Source organism: Dermacentor andersoni, chromosome 2 (genome assembly GCF_023375885.2).
Source record: "Dermacentor andersoni chromosome 2, qqDerAnde1_hic_scaffold, whole genome shotgun sequence".
NCBI classification, from domain to species: Eukaryota; Metazoa; Arthropoda; class Arachnida; order Ixodida; family Ixodidae; genus Dermacentor; species Dermacentor andersoni.
Window position 1 is genome coordinate 252,213,053 of NC_092815.1, and position 23,241 is coordinate 252,236,293.

General features: G+C 47.0%; 1 protein-coding gene across 1 annotated transcript; it reads left to right on the forward strand.

The window, feature by feature from the left end:
• The first annotated feature begins 532 nt into the window (after window positions 1–532).
• LOC126539845 (uncharacterized) lies at window positions 533–9,641 on the forward strand. Its single transcript, XM_050186670.3, has 4 exons — window positions 533–693; window positions 7,303–7,813; window positions 7,885–8,092; window positions 9,253–9,641. The coding sequence occupies exons 1-4, from the start codon at window positions 533–535 to the stop codon at window positions 9,639–9,641; spliced, it is 1,269 nt and encodes a 422-aa protein (XP_050042627.3).
• Window positions 9,642–23,241: the final 13,600 nt, after the last annotated feature.

Sequence of the window (23,241 nt, forward strand, 5' to 3'; positions counted from 1 at the left end):
GATAGCCGAAAGTGGACGTGGAGGAGCCCGAATGGCGAGACTAGAAATGAAATAGACCTCATATTATGCGCTAACCATCGCAACAAACAAGATGTGGCCGTGCTGAGCAAGGTGCGCTGCAGTGACCATAGCCTACAAGCAGCGAGATGTCTATTTCGTAATGGAAAACGCGGCCAGGTCGTGCTTCGAGAATGGAGAAGCCACTTTAACGACGTGGGACCTGTTCTGAAGCGCCTTCCTGCAAACATTCACAAGTGTCGTGTGTAAACCGCGCGCATGCGCTACCAGAAAACCGAGTACAGCTTCTCAATGAGACCATAGTGATGTTCAGGGACGAGATGGCCCGCCTTTCCTGGTACGCCGACCCAGAAATGTCGGTGGAGAAAAAAGTCCGCTTCCTGATGCGGGGCATCAAGCAAGAACTTTTCGCCGGACTGATTCGCAACCCGCCGAAGACCGCAGCTGAGTTTTGTACAGAGGCATCGGCGTTAGAGAAACTCTGGAAATGCGCACCCGGCAATATAACCGCCACATGCTCACGCCGCAGTGCGCCATCCGAATATTGCGTTCCGACGACCTTCAAGAGACCATCAGGGCCATTGTGCGCGAGGAACTGCTCAAGGTCTTGCCTTCATCGCAGCCTCATGTCACCTCAATCGCCGACATCGTGAAAGATCGCTTGGAGTTCCTTAGGTGCAACCTCATTTACCGCAGCCCCAGCCAGAAGCGATGACCTATGCCGCCGTCGCACGAAGTCAACGTCCCCCTCCGCGACCGCGCCAGCGCCCTCTAACGCCGCAATTCGGTCGTCCGCCGCCGCCGCCGACGCTACCGCCAGCATGCCCACCCGTCGCCCAACGCACCTACGCGAGGAAGACATAGATTTGGCGAGCCCCCGAGCACCGCCCACACTGATTTCACTACGGAGAATCCGGTCATGTGTACCGCCGATGCCCTTACCACGACTTGGGACAGAGAGGGTTCGCCGTCAACGCTTCAAGTCCACAGCTTGGGAAGCGCCATCGCGACGTGGCCGATTACCTAGCCGCCACTCAGTAGACCTCTCTACGACCATCCCTTTCGCCATCACCAGGCCGCTACATGTCGCCGCAACGACACTACACTGGCCCATCCCGGAGCAACTCTGCTCTCCCATATCTGGAAAACTAAAAGCAACAACCGATAGAGGTATGGTTACTGTTCGTCGAAGTGACGAAGATCCTCCTCTGCCAATAAAGACGCCGAAGAGACTATATCGACGACATAACTACAACACGCCGCCGTCCCGACGAAGTCGGGAAGCAAGGAATACGCCGACGAAATAAGAACTGATAACGCCACGTACCAGCCACGGGTCAACGCGACGCAGCCGTGATCTGACACCAATTAATTAATTAATTATGGGGTTTAACGTGCCAAAACCACTTTCTGATTATGAGGCACGCCGTAGTGGAGGACTCCGGAAATTTCGACCACCTGGGGATCTTTAACGGGCACCTAAATCTAAGTACACGGGTGTTTTCGCATTTCGCCTCCATCGAAATGTGGCCGCCATGGCCGGGATTCGATCCCACAACCTCGTGCTCAGCAGCCTAACACCATAGCCACTCACCAACCATGGCGGGTATCCGACACCAAGACCTAGCTGCAAGGCAAGATAAACAACCACCGATATTGACGTGCTTCTCGACGACCACGCAGGCAACGCCTTAGTGGACACAGGAGCCGACTAATCCCTCATAAGTCGGCCCATCTCCGCCCAGTGGAAGATGTTTAAGACTGCATGGGAAGGCCCTCAAATTTGCACTACTGGATGACATCTCATAACGCCGACCGAAATCTGCTCGGCAAGAATTACATTTCATGACCGGACTTACCCTGCCACCTTCGTTATCCTCCAACAGTGTTCATGAGACGTAATTCTCGGCATGGATTTCCTGAAGCAACACGGTGCAATCATAGACCTGAAATTGAAGTCGCTAACACTGTCGAAAGATTGAGCTATACCGACGGAGAGCTCTCGTAGTCACCACGCCTTGAGTGTGCTCGTAGATCAAATGAGCATCCCGCCTCGCTCCAGCATCGTTATTTCCGTGGGCACCGAAGCACTCGCAACCGTAGAACACGTCATCGATGACAACCATCGTCTACTGCCCGACCGTGAAATTCGCGTCGCACGAGGGAATGCTTGATTGCACGGAGGGAAAACTGAAGTGATGCTAACCAACTTTGGCCAGGAGGTCAAGCATGTCTACAAAGGCACCACAATCGCATACATCAAGGAAATTGTGGAAAGCAGCAATGCGGTTGTCCTCCTAGATCCTGCTGATCTACCTTGACGAGCATAGTTCCCGAACCAGACTTGGACATAAATACAAGTCTCCCCACGAGTAAGCAACAGCTCAGAAGTCTTCTGCGATGATACACAAACTGATTTTCGACGTCATCGAGGATTCGATAAACACCACTCTCAAACCATCGCATAATAACTGAAGAGTGCGCTCGACCACTCTGCCAGAGCGGTTACCGAGTTTCTACGCGAGAAAGTGACACTATTAGGTCACAAGTCGACGAAATACTGCGTGACGACGTCATCCAGCCGTCGAAAAGCCAGTGGGCATTTCGAAAAGCCCGTGGGTGTTAGTGAAGAAAAATGACGGGACCCTAAGGTTCTGCGTGGATTAGCGTTGACTGAACAAGATCCCGAAGGAGGACATATACCGCCTTCCATGGATAGACGACGCATTGGATCGACTCTACAACGCTATGTACTTCTCATCGATGGACCTCATGTCTGGCTACTGGCAAATACAAGTCGACGAGAGAGAACAAGCTGAAGGCCACGCGATTCGGACTGTGCTCGGCACCTGCACCATTTCAGCGCGTCATGGACACGGCTTTAGCAGGACTGAAGTGGCAGGCGTGTCTTGTTTACTTGGATGACGTCGCTGTCTTCACCGTAAATTTCGACGATCACCTTAGGAGGTCATCGCGTCATCAGGGCTCACTCTGAAGCCGGTAAAGTGCCGCTTCGCCTACGATGAGCTTCTGTTCCTAGGACACGTCATCAGCAAATCTGCAGTCTGCGCGAACCCGCAGAAGACAGCTGCCAACAACAGTTCCCGCAGCTCGTCGACAAGAAGGTAGTGCGCAGATTCCTTGGCATGTTGCCAAACCATAGGCGCTTTGTCAAGGAATTTTCAAGCATCGCGGAGCCGCTAACACATCTAACCAAATGTGATCTCGAGTTCAACTGGGAAACGCCGCAAGCAGGCACATTTCGAGAACTGAAACTACGCATGCAGTCACCGCCGGTACTGGCGCTCTTCGACGGGGACGCCGATAATGAAATCTGCACTGACGTCAGTAGCATAGGTCTCGATGCCGTCATACTCCAGCGGGAAGACGGACTTGAGCGGGTGATATCTTATGCTGGCCGGTCGCTGTCAAAAGCGGAAGGCAATCATTCTACGACTGAAAAGGAATGCCTCGCCATCATTTGGGCTACATCGAAAATCCGGCCTTACCTACATGGCAGGCGATTCGAAGTCGTCAGCGACCATCACGCATTGTGTTGGCTAGCTAACTTAAAGAACACTTCAAGACGGGTGGCGCGGTGTAGCCTCAGACTGCAAGAATATGACGTCACGGTAATCTCAAGTCCGGACGAACAAACACTCTGGCCGACTACCCCTCATGCGCTTCTATCGATCTCCCGCCACAAGAAGACGAGGATGACGACGCCTTCCTTGGAATAATAAGAACGGAAGACTTTACTAAATAGCAACGAGCATACCCGGAGCTAAAAGGCCTCGTAGAGTATTTGGAAGGGCACACCGACGTTATCCCTAGGGCATTAATCGCGGATTGTCTTCATTCACGCTACAAAACAACCTGCTCGGGAAGATCTTCTCACCAGTCCGCGCCAACTACTTTCTTGTTGTACAGTCAGCGCTGCGTCTAGAAGTACTGTACGCTCTGCATGACGATCCAACCGCTGGCGATCCAACCGACGTTCTTGAGGATACATAAAAGGTATTACTGGCCGTGTCTCACCGCCGCCGTCGCCCTTTACGTCAAAATATGCCGAAGCTGTCAGCGACGCAAGGCACCACCGACAAGGACAGCAGGATTACTGCAGCTAATGGAACCTCCTTGCCGACCATTTGAACCGATCGGGATGGATCCGTTGGGACCGTTTCCGACGTCAACATCCGGAAATAATTGTATCTTCGTGGCGACTGACTATCTCACCCGCTTCACTGAAACTAATGCTCTGCCGAAAGGCCGCGCAGCCGAAGTGGTGAAAGTTTTCGTCGAGAACAACCTGCTGCGGGATGGTGCCCCAGAAATCCTCATCACCGACAGAGGAACGGCCTTTGCAGCAGAGCTCACCCAAGCCATTCTGAAATACAGCTAGAGAAACCACAGGAGGACAACTGCATACCACTCGCAGACGAATGGTCACACGGAGCGCCTGAACAAGACCCTTCCCGACTATGATGTCGACGTAGAGCACAACACGTGGGGTGCGGTCCTGCCGTACGTAACCTTTGCTTACAACACGGCGGTGCAAGAAATAACACAGATAACACCGTTCAAGCTGGCTTACGGCAGGAAGCCGACGACAATTCTCGACGGCATGATGCCGCACGTCACCGACGAAGGAATCCTGACGTCGCTACCTATCTCCAGCACGCTGAAGGAGCCCGAGAGCTCGCCCGCCTCCGGATCAAGAACCAGCAGCACACAGACAGCTGACACTACAACCTCCGACGACGCTTCGTCGAGTACCAGCCCGGCAACCGCGTTTAGGTTTGAGCCCCGATACGGTGACGAGGACTCAGTCAAAAACTATTGCGACGCTATTTCGGACCCTACAAGATCATCCGACCTATTGGTGAAGTGGACTGTGAGGTCGTGTCAGACGGCCTTCCGCGTTCGCCGCGGCGCTGCGAACGGTCCGGAGTGGTCCGCGTAGTGCGTCTTAAGACCTTTACGCACGCTGACGAAATTTTTTTTTTCATGACTACGGGTGTTTTTGTTCATTACTTTCTTTTGTTCTCGGCATTGGGTCGGTGCTTTTTAAGAGGGGGCATTCACACGTGTACTTGTTTATCTTTTAAGGGTGACCATTTGTCACCGCCTAACAAGTGTTATCGACGCGCCTGCATGTATCGGAAGTTTGTGGAATGTTGCCGATGATTTCATCTGCTGCCTGGTCACCGAACCTTGTGTAATCTGATTGCATGTATGCGCGACGCACAGCAGCCCTCTATTACCTGTTTCGCTGGTCGTCGTGACTATCATGTCTTTGAAAGAGATAGTAGAAGCAGCGACAGAAACCGGTGCTCGTGAAAAAACAAAAGAAAATACTGAAATGGTATAAACAAATAAATAAATAAATAAAAGGAAAAAAGAAGTGAAAGAAGGAGGAAAAAAGAAGAGAAATAACGCTAAGCAACCAAACTAAGTGTTGTTGCCTATAGCTTGAAATTTAGCATAACGAAGAGATTCTAAAGCTGCCTTTGAAGCGTTTACCCCTATTGATTGCAATGTCTTCAACTTATGTATAAGGTATGATTATCTATATTTTCTTTCTCGTTCAGAACAGAAATTTGACTGTAAGATGTAGAGTTCAAGTTCATCAAAATTATGACCTGGTTGGTTGAAATGCCCGACGGCTTTGGGAAGCTTTTTAGCCCTGTCGGCGCGATATCTGTGGAATGTGACGTTCATTGATTAACCCGTATTACCAATTTATTTATTTATTTATTTATTTATTTATTTATTTATTTATTTACAGGATACTGCCGGCCTTAGTGTTAGACCTTGGGCAGGAATGGGCAGTGGTATAGAGAGATGAACAAAGAAATGAACAGCAAAAATTATCACAAGAATTCAATACATTGCAATCGACATATTCCCTGATCCGCACGAGCCTTGCAGAGCATTCCAACAAAAAAGCTTTACAAAATCTCAATATATTTTAGAATACGGACGTTTGCTAGCCGCACGAGCTCTACAGAGCATATTGATAAGAACGGAATATTGATAAGAAGGAATCGCATTCATACTGGTATGCTGGAAGACGTCGCGCATGCTCGGTTGGTTGAGCAGCGAAAATCTGCAAATAATAATGACAAGCAAGTGAAAAAAGAGCATTTGGGTGTAATGTAAGCCAAAAAGAAAAAAAAAGAAAATTACATTTATACATACGTATACATACGTCACGTCTAAATGCTATATATCATGTCTAAATGCTATTCAGCATGTTGCAGACTGACTGGACAGCCGGGCATTCCCCTGTATTGGCGCAGAGCGCATTCCACTCACCTATCGTCCAAGGAAAAAAAACGTGTTTTTAAATACGTCTGCTCTGCATGAAAATTCCTTTATTTTTCTCGGATGATTAGATCGTGTTGCATGCCTGGTAACTAAAGTAATATACATATCCTTATCTATCCCCAGCATATCATGATAAAGTAAATACATGTATTTCAGTCGCTCCCTATATCGCCTTAATTTTAATGTTTCGAGGTTGGTTTTGTTGATAAGAGCAGTCGGATACACGTGCCAGCTATAACAGTTAAATACGAATCTAGCAGATTTTCTTGGAATCTTCTCCAATTGTGTAATGTTCTTCAAGGTGTAGGGGTCCCATACTACCGACGCGTACTCATGAAATGGTCTAATATACATTTTGTACGCTAAAAGACCGATTTCTTGTGTAGACTGTCGTAGCGACTGTTAAGTAACCAAGTTGGCGCGTTGCTTTATTTTGTAATATGAGATATGTGTTCGCTTCATCTAAGGCTGGATCAAATTACGAGGCCTAAGTAGACAGTTTTAGCAGAACGTTTTTGACGGTCCGCTCCGCTCTCCCGTTCCCGCTCACAGTTAGCGGAGCGGCGGGCGAAGAATCAGTTTTAGCGGAGCGCCCGGCTGCGTCGGAAAGGCATGTATGGGCATGTGCTCGCCTGACGCGCCACCTTGCCGCAGAAGGTAAAACCGCTATAAACATAATACTCAAGTTGTAAAAATTGCCGCAATAAAACAATATATTTGGAATTACCCAAATGTCTGAAGGCATTTCACGCAATACATTGCATTTTCATTTTTTATTTATATATATAATCCTTACATTAACAAAGCCGTTACGCTGTGTTGTAGCCAAGGCAAGGTCTTTTGCTCTTTCAGTACACCTAAAAGGTGGTCACATGGTCCGGATAAACAAACGTGCACACAAGTGACAAACGTGTTCATCTCTGTTCACCTCTGACACGTCCGCTGTTCTCCCAGAGTTTCGGTGTATCGCACTGCTAGAGCACTGCAAGACATGACAACACGGCAGAGCATCTTGCAAGACCCGGTGCTACTCAATCAATTAAAATGGAAGGAACTAGAAGACATTTTGCTGTGTGAAGTTTTTGGTAGCACACGAAGAGACCCGCTTTCGGCCAACGGACTTCTGAACATGGATACCATGGACGCTGGTGTTTTCAGGTCGTATTTCGGGTTTGAAAAAAATGATATATCAAGGCTTCATAATGCCTTAAGGATGCCAGCTGTCATCACAACAGCTCAACGAGTGACTGTGCCAGGAGAGGAGAGTTTGTGTATTACGCTACGCCGGCTCTCGTACCCCAACAGGCTGTGCGATCTAGAGCACCTTTTTGGGAGACATTATTCAGTTATATCATCAGTGACAAATATCGTTCTTTCGCACATTGAAAGTAATTTCAAACACCTTTTGAAGGACGTGAACAGTCACTCCTGGCTTGACATCCCTACCTTGGAGGAATTTTCGCAGGTTGGTATCGGACATTTTGGTTCGTGCCCGTCATTATTTATTTATATTTTTTTCACACCTAAACTTTGCAGGCCGGGCATTCCAAAGGTGCACCCCTGGATCACTGTTGGGGATTCATCGACGGCACCGCGAGGGCTATCTGCCGCCCGTCGACAAATCAGAAGATGTTTTTTTCCGGGCACAAGCGCACCCATGCTGTAAAATACCAGTCGATCATGTGTCCAAACAGCATAATCTGCCAATTAAATGGACCGTACTTCGGCAGCCGACATGATGCAGGTGAGTTGATCCAACAGAGACGAGAGTTCCTATTCGCAAGTTGTTACTAGACGTGATCGACGCAGCCGTCATGTTCAGTTACATGCTCATTGGCATAAATGCATTCACAATATGTAGATCAAGGACGGTACATTTTCAGTAAGCAGCAATTAACGAAGGTTAGCAAAATAATACATGTGGTAAAGTACATAAGCAAGAACATCGACTTGTCGTGCAGCCTTGAAAAACCTTGTATTGCTCTTTCTGAAAGAGTTTCTGTAAAATATTTTTCTCGTGCCAAGAATGAGAATGCCCTGGATTACCTTGAGCTAAAATTCAACAGCTTTCAAGGCTCATATGTTTGTAACACATGTATTTGAAGAAGGTAATAATTATTCTAAGTAGGCAGACAAAAACAAGTACGTTTTCAAAAAATATCAAACTACTGTACGGCAACATTTTAAAATATAACTCTAAACTGTTTAGAAGGAAAGGGCACTGAAACAAATAATTTTTCATAATTTGTAGCAACTTGTGGCAGGGCAATGTTATTTGATAAAGCAAATGTAGCTATACAATGAGTGTGTATGAATGAATGCGTGATAAAATGAGAAAATTGTAGCAATGCTGAATACTGAACGAAATTGAATTAGGGCTCTCATGAGAAAACCAGTTTATTTCCTAACGAGAACATTCCATGGTTAACTTCTTTATTTCAATCTTGCTTATCAGTAATTGTAAATTCAAAGCAAATACATTTTACAGGGTGTGCGACTGTCACATTTGTGTGGAGTAATTAGTTTTGTTAAACAAAATTCTGAAAAGGTGCAAGCAGTGCAGGTTGTCTGCCGCGTTGCACACGCAGCAAGGTTCAAGGGTGCACTGCACCATGTCAGCACCTTGCCTTGCACCCCATGCAATCGAGGACCCAATTGCAGGCGGCACAGCTGTACTGCAGAGTATAGGGACCTATGTGCAGAGAAACTTGGCTGAATAGGGATAGACCTGTAGGTTGGTTTACCTTGTGTACTTTGAGAGGGCACAGATAATAACATGCAACATATAAAGGTAGGTGATGCAACTGATAAAACAGTCTACTATTGCCTATTTTGTCTTGGTTGCAGCGGTTTTGGAAGATTGCATCATATTCTGAGTGCAAAAACCACTTTGTGATCTTGCAGGTATACTCCGAATAAGTAAGACCAATGAAAAACTAGAAAAGCTTGTCCAGGGCCACAGCTATTGCATCTATGGTGATCCTGCATATCCTCTGAGGCCACTTTTGCTGAAGCCCTACAGCGGAACATCTTCTAGTGGGCACCAGTTGCGTTTCAACAAGGAAATGAGCAAAGTGCGCCAAGCTGTTGAATGGGGTTTTGGCAAGATTTCAGGCTTATTTGCATTTGTTGACTTTCGCAAAAATCAAAAACTGTACCGCCAGAATTTGCCGCGAATGTACAAAGTAAGTGCTCTTCTGGCCAACTGTCACACCTGCCTCTATGGCTCACAGGTGTCCACTTACTTTGGTCTTGAGCCACCAGCCTTGGAAATGTACCTGAATTTGCGGTGAAATCACCTAGCCGAAAGGTGAGATGATGGGGTACGTGCTCGAATTCTGACTGACGTGCCCAGTCAAAATGCTCTGCTAGTAGCGTCGACTGTCGAGGATCTGAGGATTATATTCAGGCACCAGTTATATTCAGACTGGGATACATAGCGCAACAAAATATGACACAGAGACAAGCAGAACACAGGACGAGCGCTGAGCGCTCGTCCTGTGTTCTGCTTGTCTGTGAGCGCTCGTCCTGTGTTCTGCTTGTCTCTGTGTCATATTTTGTTGCGCTATGTATCCCAGTCTGAATATAACTGGTGCCTGAATATAATCCTCAGATCCTCAGCAGTCGACGCTGCTAGCAGAGCATTTTGACTGGGCACGTCAGTCAGAATTCGAGCACGTACCCCATCATCTCACCGCTCGTCCTGTGTTCTGCTTGTCTCTGTGTCATATTTTGTTGCGCTATGTATCCCAGTCTGAATGTATCCCACCAACACACCCAAACTTCTTCCCCACCAGTTATATGTCCAGCTGTGGTGCAGAAGGGCAGCGGATTGGGCGAGTTGGAGTTCCATGGTAACAATAAAATTCAAACAGTGCTAGACGACAGGACCAGAAAGAGGAGACAAACACAGCGCTGAACTTACAACTGATTTATTTGAAGTAAGAAGTCAACATTTATACATACAAAACTGGGCACGCATGCGCCCGGTCATACATCGATGATCAGATACAAACTCCGGACAGCCAACATACGCACGCGTTGTACCTGCCTTGCAATCTACCCTTTATGCAGCAATGCCATTTCTTTCGCTGACAAGGTTAAAGATGTTTTGCTAACTATTACATTTTCTGATGATATGGAATGCTTCAGTGACTTCTCTGGTAGTCTTGTCACTATGAAAAAATAACAATTGTGTATCGTCAAAGAAAGGTACGCATTTACAAATACTGCAATGCTTTGCCAGGTTAGTGTCTTTTTTGTCCAATGAATTGGCATGCTCCATTAGTCTAATATTGATGCAACGGCCTGTCTGGCGTATGTAAGTTTGATCACAAGATAAAGGAATTTGGTAGACAGCGCCCTTCTTGCAACTGATGTACTTATTGACATGATTTACCTTGCATGCAGCATACCATTTAAAGCCTTCCTGCTTCCACTGGAATGCTGCCCCTAATTTAACCAGCTTCATCGGAGCAGAAAAAACTACCCTCACACCATACTTGGCCCCTACCCTCTTAAAACGATGTGACAACGCGTGCTCATAAGGCATGACAACAACTTTTTTCCCCACATTTTCTTTGGGCTGTTCCGAACATTTCAGCGTTTTTATAATCTTATTAGCACCAGCCACAATTACAGAATCTGGAAAACCGCCCTCTCTGCATCTCTGGCCTTGGACCATCAGGCTACTGGACATTTGATGAGTACGCGATTTTTTGACAGCCATACCAATACATCATGTTACAATTCCGAATTTAACAAGCTTAGAGTGACAAGACGCGTAGTTTACAAGAGGTTTTTCACTCCTGGGAGCGTATCGCCAGCATACATGGTTAGACAAGGAGGTCAAATTCAGATCTAAGAACTGCAGGTCGTTGCTGTGTGGGATCTCATGTGTGAAGCTCAGTCCAGACCCATGCTTAGAAAAAACATCGATTAAGTCAGGTACACATTCAGCACCCTTAGACCTAACTAAAATTAGGAAGTCGTTCACGCATCGAACAATTCGAATATACCTTCCATTTAAGTCCTTCTCTACTTTCCTGTCAACATAACTTAGAAAAATGTTACTAAGTATTGGGGCAATTTTGGCACCAATACACACCCTCGACTTTTGCTTGAATACTTTGTCTTCCCACATTACATAGGTATTCTCTAAATGAAATGATAAAAGTTCCATGAAAGACCCACTCGAAATGCCAAAATTATTTTGGAATGTGCACTCATCGTGCCCAGTTTTGTACGCATAAATGTTGACTTCTTCAAATAAATCAGCTGTAAGTTCAGCGCCGTGTTTGTCTCCTCCTCTTTCTGGTCCTGTCGTCTAGCGCTGTTTGAATTTTATTGTTACCAGCTGTGGTGCCCAGCCAGCATGAAGTTAATTTGCCTGATAGGCGTGTAACTGAGCCGACTGGTTCTATGTAGGCACCTTCACAACAAATGACTGATGTGTGTAGTCCCTATGCTTTCTCCAAAACACCTAATGCTCATGTCTTTGAGCCTTCGTGCTCACATGCAGTTCTTCACAAATCTGCGTTCCCAGCTGTGTCTAAGGAGCGCGTCGATGAATCTTCGGATTCTTTTGAATCTTGTTCTTTGTCCTGAGTCGTCTGACAGGCGCTTCAGTGAGCTAGAAAGCTCAAATTTCAAGTCTTTACCTCCGCCCCCAGTTTTGCTTGGTGGGTGCTTAGCTGAACAGCAAAGCTCAAAAGTAACTTCGGAGCCACTGCTGGCACCTATAACGGGAATTACATGGTAGTCAAAAAGGCGGCACCAGAAACCACGCCACTTTTATGATGTTTCATGTGTTCATAGTTCCTGTTATTCCTTTGCATTTCTATGTTACATACCTGGACAGGTGTGCAGATATTTTTTTTGGGCTGCTGTGCAGTTCATTGCGTTCTTAGTTTTTTCATGTTTGTTCCATTACTGTGCGACTATGGACATAAGTTTGCACTTTCTTGTCTTTATCTGCTTCGCAGTGCAGTTGCAACATAATTTTCCCGTTTTGCGTGTTTGTATTTGCATTGAAAAAAAAAATGAGTGCTCTATTTTGTCACATTTCTCCTTTTTGTTCTGCAAGGGGGGAGAGTTGGGAGTTACTTTGGCATTGTATAATGTACACCATTAACGAATGTATAATGATGTTCCTTCCCCTGACTTACTTTCAAAAAAGAGGGAGATGGTGTTTTATCGGGGCTTCGGTTTCAGAACTGAAACCCCAATATAAGACTATGCTTTGCTATAGAAAAGCTTACTACTTTTGTTGTTCATTGCTCAACCATGTAAAAAATGAATGTATGTCACTAGAACGTGTTTCCTCGAAAAATTTGTGCTTGTTGGTGTATGATAGAATTGCAAAAAAAGATGGTTAAAGGAACAAAAAAGGGATTTTAAACATCAGCTTTATGCACGAAAGTGTTTCAGGGGTTCGTTTTCCACAGATTTTTAGTTTGTCCCCTCCAAACTTTTGTTCTTGTCTTCTTGTGTGCACCTTTTCTTTTTCTACCTTGTGCAGCACTAGTGCAGTCAGAGAAGGACTTTGGCAAATGCTTTGCGAGATAATTTTTTAATTGTGCGAAGGCCACATTCCAGTCCAACTTGTGTCATCTGTAAACAAAAAGGGGTTCTCTAACGCGGACTCAGCTAGCTAACCGCGCACTTGGCTAAAACACTAGCTCAGGCCGACAGTGGCCCACGAATATGCCACTGTGGGCCAGAAAACGCGACGCAAAGTAAGGCTCACGCGTAGACTCGCCCCAAGCGGCTCCCACGCTACAAGGGCGCCTCGCGAACTTGGGGGAGCAAGCAGACACACAACCTTTCTCTTTGAAATGCAACTTTACTCTCTGCGACACAGGCTACTGTACACCGCCAGGGTCGTAAAACGCGGGACTCGAGGCGGAGGGAGATGCCTGCGGTCAGCGAAGGGGGGTCGAACCAGGGGTGGCGGCGAGGTTGCAGGCATGCAGCCCGCCGCTTGTGGGACTGCCTCCTCTATGTCTTCCAGGCACCTCCATTTCTTAGAAAAACAGGGTCTTGTAGTGAAGGCGCAGTGTTCGTTGCTTACACTCGACCATCCTGCACGATCTCGTCCCGAGAGAGTCTCGTCATTCTCACTCGCTTCCGCACTCGCTGTTCGACGCCAATTTAAACTGTTTCATCTGGCTTACATGGGCGCTCGTGACGTGGTCTGGCCCCGTCGACACCTTCGATATTCGTAGGTTCGAGATGCGATATGTGTCTGCAGGCAGCACCTCTGTAACAATGTACGGGCCTCTGTGTTTAGGTTGCGTGTTCGTAGGCTGTCCTGTGTCCTTAACTGTTTGTGGCCATGGAGGCGGCGGTAGTCGATCACCCTCTTGTATGCGCAATCCGTTCTTCTGTGCGAGAAGAACAGGGCTGCTGTACTGGAAACTACTGTCACGGATTAATCCACATGATTTCAGCTCATCAGTAATGTCCTTCAGTACCCGCCTTTCATAGTAAGAGCTGCGGTATGGTGGCTGGAAAACCGGCTTGCTTCCAGGGAGCTCCACGATTTTCATTTCAGCGATGCCGGTGCACCCCAGTTCTTCGATTTGCACTGCACAACAATTATTATGCTTGTTAAGCAACACGCAGGGCTATGTTTTCTCTTCTCCATAGAGGATCGAGCCAACATTACTATCACTTCGGCTTATTAATTGCAGCGCATGGGCCTCCTCATTGGCAGTCAGTAAAACTTGCTCTGGCATGTTGCAAGGAGCGGGTGTACACTTGAGTTTATTACCTTGCTTCGTGGGCAACTTGACGTCGCTGTAGTTTGCAACTGGGTCACTGAAAACATCAGGTTCATCAAGGGAAGGCGTTCCCGACACAGACAGAACCGTCCGAGGGGCAGCCTCAACGCTTTCGCGACCCTTGACGACCGACCTCTCTCAGTCTTTCCAATTCTGCAACAAGACCTGCCAGCTCTTGTGCTTCCCTTTGGTTTAGCAAATGGGCACACCCACCACTACGGACCAGAAGCAAATCGGGCAAGTCAATCACGTCCGGTCCAACAAAGGCGTCGTCGCTGACTATGTAAAAGTGGACGGCGGGAAGATCAACATCATCGACGCGCACCCTTAAGTCCAGTTCGCCGAGGGATGACCGCTGTCCACCCACACCGCGTATGGCCGCTCCGGGAGGTGCCGTAAGCTCCCTGTTCAGCTGCACGGATGGCGTCAGCTTGAACAAGCTCACATCGGCACCCATATTGAGAAGAGCGAGCATCCATTTGCCGTCAATGCAAACGCTTTTGTACACCCTCTTTGAAGGCGTGGTGCGTACAATATTGGTCACGTTCTCTGAGCGGCCTTGATTCGGACAAAATTTCGCGCTGTGCCCATCGTAATTGCACTTCGTGCAGTGAAGTGGGCGCCATGGCTCAGAACACTGACGCGACAGGTGGCCCGTTTTTTGGCAGTTGTAACAACGTACTCCGTCCGCGTGTCGCACTCCTCGCACGGTACTGCTGCGTACAGCATCGTCTACTTCTATTGACGAAGGAAATGGCTGGTGGCCACTGCACGGTCGGCTTCGGCTGCCGAATCTTTGTGCCGATGGGAATTGCTTTTCGCGGCTTTCTGTTAAATTTTCATACGCTTTGATAGCTTGAAGCAACTCGTCCACACTTCTGTAGCATCTGTCCCGCAGCGCGAAACTCATTTCAGTCGACCAGAGGCATCTGACAATCTCGGTAATTGTGTCCGGCAGACTTAGCTTGACCCTGGTGCACATTCGTTCCTTTTCTCTGACGTACTTCGTCACCTCCTCGCCACGACTCTAAACTCGTTCGGCCATTCTCCTCCATAAGTCCGGCAAGCTTTCTTCAGTCACGAAGGCTGATTTAAATGCAGTTTCGAACTCTTGCCACGACTGATGCCTTGTTGCTGACCATTAGCCAATCCTTAGCGGGACCCTGCAGCTTGAGGTGAATTGCAGTTAGGCGTTGTTGTTCAGACCAGTTGGCTAAGTCCGCAACACGTGAAAATGTTTCCAGCCAATCTTGAGCACTGATTTGGGCGCTGTCCCCGTTAAAGCTTGGGATGGCGGTAGAGGGGTCCGGACTCACTTGAACAGTTGTCGCTGTCGAGGGCGGATTCATCCTCTCCATCATGCGGGCCATTGCAGAGAAGGCCTCGGTGAGCTGTCCCAAGATGGCGTTGCTCGGGCCTGAATCCGGCTGGAACAACGCTGTTGAGGAAGCAGGAGTAGAGCCGCCGAGCTCCCGAATTTCCTCGTGCAGTCGCGAAAGCTGGGCGACTGTTTCTTGGAACTCGTCTGGTGCGCCGCGATCATTGCGTTGCCTGCTGTCTTGCTGGAGCTCGGTGGCGCTTGTCACCTCCTGAGCAGCGCGCGACTGGGCAGCAAGACGTGTGTTGTACGGATGTTCGCCTTCCTGGCTCATCTTGACGCGCTTGTTGGGATTATCCCACTTCTGAGTGTAAACAAAAAGGGGTTCTCTAATGCGGACTCAGCTAGCTAACCGCGCACTTGGCTAAAACACTAGCTCAGGCCGACAGTGGCCCACGAATATGCCACTGTGGGCCAGAAAACGCGACACAAAGTAAGGCTAACGCGTAGACTCGCCCCAAGCGGCTCCCACGCAACAAGGGCGCCTCGCGAACTTGTGGGAGCAAGCAGACACACAACCTTTCTCTTTGAAATGCAACTTTACTCTCTCCGACACAGGCTACTGTACACCGCCAGGGTCGTAAAACGCGGGACTCGAGGCGGAGGGAGATGCCTGCGGTCAGCGAAGGGGGGTCAAACCAGGGGTGGCGGCGAGGCTGCAGGCATGCAGCCCGCCGCTTGTGGGACTGTCTCCTCTATGTCTTCCAGGCACCTCGACTTCTTAGAAAAACAGGGTCTTGTAGTGAAGGCGCAGTGTTCGTTGCTTACACATCATATCTAGTGTGCCTGTACTGCCATTGTTGAAGTGACTGAGTGTCACTAGAGCAAACACGTCTAAGCAAATAATAAAAAGTGATACTTTTGTAAGAAATCCAGTATCGAACTTGGCGTCATGCCTTAAAGAGCCCCTAAACCCATGTTACCTCAAAAACTTGTTGTTCAACAGTGTATCAACAACAGCAAAGTGTATTGCTGCTGTGTTCATAAAAATTTTTGGCACAGTATCCTGTGTACAATGTGCACTTGAAATGTTAAAAGTGGTCTAAGGGCCTTTTAAGAAACATTACAGTTTGAGTAGTGCACTCTATGACAATGAATGTGTACCGGGTTGCTGTGTAGAAGTCGCCACACTTTGTTCACAAGGAAGCAAAAATAAAAGTGAATTATATGACCCAAAGGTCACAGCACATGGACTCTGTGTACTTTATATTGTAAAACAATTTATTGTGCTCAAAGCTAAACAAACTTTTATCACAGGCTCGGGCGATTTTCTTTATCGACACGTCTCTCGAGGTTTTCCAGTCGTTCCAAAAGCTGCTCTCTTTCTTCAGCTCGACGCTGCATTTCATACCTGTAAAGGTGTGAATTTTTGAAGGATGAATAGGTTGCATTTTTCAAACAGGCTGATGGCGCTCACGCATAGATGCCTTGACAGACAGTGTTGCTAATTGAGCTATTAGGTCCATTCGATTCGCCTGCACCATTCCGACCCAGTTCACGGCAGTTTACGAACAACACAACACTCGGACAGCAAAGACTTGTTGCAGGCCTTATGTTTTGGCTAACTAATGTGCAGAGTGCATAAGTTTGACGGTCTGCTGTTATGATCGGCTTTTCAGGGTAAATACACACCACATTCGCATAGTTGCATCAGACGCAAGTAAGCAGGGCTCTAACAGTACTTGCACCTCTGTCCTGCACTACTGTGACCCACTTGCACACCTTCACCAAGGTGGCATCAACATTAGAGGGTGCAGGAAAATGTTGAACCAATCCTGCAACATTGCTGTACAGCTCAAGTGAATGTTAGGATGCAGCACCTCGTAACTAGTTCAGGTGGTGCAGGCAAATCAAACGGACCTACTGACAGTGCTTCGAAATGCTTGAATATCTGTAAACATAATTTTTAGTATTCAAGTTGTTAATGAGCACACAAAAAAATCCGTTTCTTGCTCCACATAAATCAGCTTCACTGAGTATTGACTGCTCCACACCGTAGCTGCGCAGCGACGCGAGGTAGCCCTTGTGCCAATATTTGAGTGGAAGAGATCAACGCTTCAACGTGCACAAGCTGTCCTGCACTGTGTACATGTGTGGCCTGGTCTTCATGGCCGAGTTTCAATGCTCTAGATTGTGTGTGCATATTGCTACACATCTTAGAATTAGGTTGTCTGGCAAACATGCTCCCTGCTGTCATATTCCACGTATCCTAATATATACATTCCTGTGTGTCAGGATATGCAAAATGGGCTTGTGCAAGAGTATGCCCACTCTAGAACATGACAGTGCACCACCACCGAAAGGTTGCATTCCCATGCTTAGGAAAATAAGGTACTGCAGTTGTACATACCGTACACAATGAGAATAATATGGGTATCCAAAGGGATAGACATATTTTTGGCCACATCTGTACATAGAAACATACAATGAATGAAGACAGAAGTCATGGTGTCATCATCATCATCAGCCTATTTCATGTCCACTGCAGGACAAAGACTTCTCCCTGCGATCTCCAATTACCTCTGTCCTGCGCCAACAGATTCCAAATAGCACCCGCAAAGCTCCTAATTTTGTCGCACCATCTAGCTTTCTGCCGCTTCCAATGCGCTTCCCTTCTCTTGGTACCCATTCTGTCACCCTAATGGTCCAACGGTTACCTAATCTTCGCATTACATGACCTGCCAAGCGCCATTTTTTTTCTCTTAATGTCAAATGGAATATCGTCTACACCCATTTGCTCTCTGATCCAAACCGCTCTTTCTGTCGGTTAAAGTTATGCTTAGCATTCTTCGTTCCATCGCTCTCTGCGCAGTCCTTAACTTGTTCTCAAGTTACTCTGTCAGTCCCCAAGTCTCTGCCCCATATGTCAGCACCGGTAAAATTCACTGATTGCATACCTTTCTTTTCAATGATAACGGTAAGCTTTCAGTCAGGAGCTCATGATGTCTACCCTACGTGATCCAGCCCATTTTTTTTCTGCGAACTTATTTCTCATGGTCAGGGTTCCCTGTGATTAGTTGACCTAGGTAAATGTATGCCTTCACGGACTCTAGAGGCTGACTGGCAATCCTGAACTCTTGCTCCCTTGCCCGGTTACTCATCATTATCTTTGTCTTCTGCTTATTAATCTTCGGCCCCATTCTTACACTCTCTCTGTTAAGGCCCCCAATAATTTGTTGTAACTCGTCTGCATTGTTGCTGGATAGAACAATGCCTTCGACAAACCGAAGGTTGCAGAGATATTTGCCGTCGATCCTTACTCCTAAGCCTTCCCAGTTTAATAGCTTGAATACTTCTTCCAAGCACGCAGTGAATAGCCTTGGAGATATTGTGTCTCCTTGTCTGACTCTTTTCTTTATAATCAACGGGACTGACTGATGGAATAGCACAGTGTGGTATAAAGGTTATGAACAGGGATAAGTGCCTCAGAAAGGCTGGCCAACGTTTCGATAGGTGGACCCATCTCCATCAAAGGCGGCCTCGTCATCCTCGGCGTGTTAGTTTTAAACTGTTAGTAGAGTGACATCACAAGCGGTTGTTGTCGGTGGTGGCTGGTTGTAAAGGGAGACTTGAAATCGAATGAGCCTTGTCACTTGACATCTGTAAACGTGGTTTCTAAGACGAGCGGACTAGAGTGAGAGAGTCGGAAGGCGGGGAGAAGAAAAGAAAAGAAAAACAAAACCGACACCAAGAGGGAAATGGAGCAAGAAAGGCATGGGAGGGCGTTGGGGAAGCAAGAGGTTAGGGAGATTCAGGGTGTCGTCGGCTGCATGTTTTTGTGGCACCAGCCAGCCAGCCACCACCTAAAACAACCGCACGTGACGTCACTCTAGTAACCCTTCAAAACTAACACGCCGAGGATGACGAGGCCACCTTTGACGAAGACAGGTCCACTTATCGAAACGTTGGCCAGTCTCTCTGGGGCACTTATCCCTGTTCATAACCTTTACACCACAGTGTTTTTATTGGTATCTTCTTACTTTTCTTGTGTCGAATTAAGGTGGCTGTGCACTCTCTGTAGATATTTTGCATGGTATTTATGTAAGCCATCTGTACTCCTTGATTACGCAATGCCTCTATGACTACTGGTATTTCTACTGAATCAAATGCTTTTTTGTAATCTATGAAAGCCATATAGAGGGGCTTATTGCACTCTGCAGATTTCTCGATAACATGATTAATGACATGGATGTTATCCATTGTAGAGAATTCCTTAAGCCCGCCTGTTCCCTTGGTTGACTAAAGTCCAGTGTTGCCCTTATTCTGTTGGAGATTATTTTGGTAAACATTTTATATAATACTGGGAGTAAGCTAATGGGCCTATAATTTTTCAGATCTTTAACCTTTGCCTTTTTGTGGATTAATATAATGTTTGCATTATTCCAGTTTTCTGGGACACTTGCAGTAGATAAACGAGCCGCCAGTTTTTCAAGCATTATGTGTCCTCCATCTTTGATTAAGTAGAGTGTTATTTCATCTTCTCCTGCCGCTTTTCCCCGTTTCGTCTCGCAAGGGTCTTGTGACCTCATCTCTAGTCATAGCGTAATGGGCACCAAAAGGAATGCAGAGAGGGAGGAGATGGACAACCTAGGTTATTCATCACTACTCCAGATGAAGATACCTGTGCAATATATACCACATATACCTGTGCTTTTCTTCTTCGAAAGCGAGCTTCCTTTCGTCATACTCTGGCCTACGCTGTGCCAGGGCCAGTTCTTCTTTGCGGACAGAAAACTCGTGCTCCTCCCGTCTGGCCAGGAGCTCCAATCCAAGCTCTTGTAATGCTCGGATTCCTGTGGAGGCGGCAAAAGAAAACTGAAAACTTGCTGAGGTTCTAAGCAGTATGAAGATGGGCAAAACTATACGGATGCCTCATATTAACTCTTTAACCCCTAATACCAGGCTGTACTCGTCATGGGAGGTTGTATCAATATCGCTAATGACAAGTCAAACTCGTTCAGCTCGATGTTGTGCTGCTCCCACTGCCAAAGACGAGTTACAATCGGCATTGAAGGAAAGCTGCCCTTAAGAGCAGTTTCTTTTTTTTTTAATTATAACGACAAATAAATCAAGTAACACATTTTCAGAGTGAGCATATTTAACAACCTCTTCATTTCTTTAGCGACGCATTTACCTATGCAGCGACTGGCAACTTCATTTAGCGCCGCTAACTTGCCCAGACAACAACATTCTGTCATGTGAACACCAACAAAACAATGTATATGCAAAAATAAGCTTTGGAACACGTTTTTCAAGTTCGCTTGTGGTAGCTCTTTTAAAATGGCAAGCCAATGGGAACCTCACTGATGGCTATTGCTCTCCTGTGCCATATGTCGCAGAAAGCAGTTCATGTTGGCCAGTCTTCTATCTCGTGTGGAGGTCTGTTCATGTACCTCTCATATTCTTCCACTGTGGGCAGAACAATCATCCAATGAGAAACAAGTTTCTTCAAAGATGTGAGAAAACTGACAATGCAGCGCAGTAGTCGGAAGTCTTTCACAGGTACTTGAACATCTCTCAAGGCTCTATAGGACTTTTTCGTAGGCAGTGGCTTGACAAGCTTCTCTTAAACAGTACTTTACATTATAAATTCTCCTATGATCCCATGGCCTGTTTATGACTATGTTCTCATACTTTTATAACCTTGTATACTCCTATGATCCCATGGCCTGTTTATGCCTGTGTTCTCGTACTTTTATAACCTTGTAGACTTTGGCAGTGTTTTGCTATTTGATTACCTTTTTTCTTTCCTTAGCTACAACTCTGGGATAGCTGGCCCTTTCTGTGGTGAAGCTCCCCATGTTCCATATGAAGAGGCAATGCTTTACATTAACAGTAAAAAAATACAGTATGACCATTCTCTGACTGAAGATACCTTAAAAAGAATGATGCATAAGAAACCATGCCATATGTGGGAAAAAAATGCATGTAGCACTATTGATATACTCTGATGAGTAAAAACAGGGTAAATGATTGTCCTCACCTCGTGCAATTCCTGGAACGCACTGTCGCTTGCGTTGAGGTTGCTGCTCAGGTGTTCCGATATTGCCGTCATCCGAGGCATCCTCCACTGGCCTGGCGTGCGGAGGTGCAGGGGAATTCGGCATAGGGCATTCGTATACTGGAGACTGTGACTCGACAGAATAGATGCCGCAGAGCAGCTCTGCAGCTGGCGACTCGATTTCTACAGAAGCAAAAGAGTAAAAAAAATCACTGGCAATGTAATGGCAGATAATGCATTCTGATCTGCTCAAAAAAAGAAAAATCTGTGCAATACCACACTTTTTTCGCGGTAGTAAAATGTGGTGTAAAAATTATTATTACTATCTTGCGGTACTGTGTACTTTGTCCTCCTTTTGATGTTATGGAAGCAGTTGATGCAATATGCTTGAGACTAGAGCGATCACCTGTTCTTTCACACGAACACCACCATGCACACAAAACGGCAGCATCTCAAAAAAAGTTGTATTGACTGTTCAACATGAGCTGCTTCTATACAGAAGTTCGAGAAGCAGATGGCACATGAGAAATATTTTATCCAGGCTTTCCGTTCATTCAATGTGCTGTACTGTGTGGTTGCCAAGATACTCAGTGAAATTAATGTATCATAAAACCTGCTTGGCGATTACACTTACGAGCCTGTAACATGTCTTTATGTCATACATAACGTCGAAGATTGTGCCTGCTTTATTATGTACTGCAATATGCTACCCACTACATATGCATTCATGAACGTGTCAAAATCGCGGCTTTCCGCATGCGTCAAGCAAATGCGACACGAAGCAATGGCCTCTCGTACTGCACTCTTTTTAACAAATGCCTCACGATCCATATAAGCAATGCAAGCTACGTTGTCCTACCTTCGCGAATAATGTACGTTGGAAGACCATGTATGTACTAATCGGCAAATGAACCTGTTTACGCGCGACAATTACCGTTCAACTCTCTGTCCACGACATGGCTGGACTGCGATGCGAGGGTCTCGGCAGCGGCGTCTCTCATACGCTGCGCACTGGTAGTTGCCTTGGCAGCAGCTGACGGTCCCTGCTGCCGTCGCACCTCCGCGACCCCTTTTCGTTTCCTCGGTTTTATTTTCATTACATAATTGAATTCCCGCGCCAAGTCAGAGACTTCTTGCAGCAGCCGCTGCAGCTCATCGTACTGTTCCTCGGTGCCGGACCTAAAAACAAATAGTAGGCCAAGCGTGGACGGTTTTTTTTCTGCTAGAATCAACAGCAGAATCAACAGCAATCTACGCACAAATAAGAAAAGTCACTTACTTCCGCAGGTTCTCTCGGTCGTCCTGTCTGAAGTAGCCGACTAGCAGCTCCACGCGATCTTTGATCGCACGAAGCGAGACGTCCCTGCGCAGGGCTGCGATCACGTTCGTGAGAAGTGTTTCCCACATGGCAGGGTTCTGAAATGGATTTATCGCCACAACCTCCCGAAGTAGAAGAAGATCCTCGTGTCTCCTAAAGTGTACTCTAGGTTTGCGTTTTGCACCTCGCGATTCCAACGAGCTCGTTGACAGGCCAGCAGCACTGGGGGCAGCCATTTTGCTTCGCTAGACCCGCTTGACGCGCTCGCCGCGCTCCGCTGAGAAAGCTTTCTAGCGGAGAGGGGGCTCCCGTCCGCTCGCCCGCTCACGGCTGAACGCGTCACGCATGGGCACTTGCGCTTCCGCTAGCCCGCTGAGCGGAGCGGACCATCAAAAACGTTCTGCTAAAACTG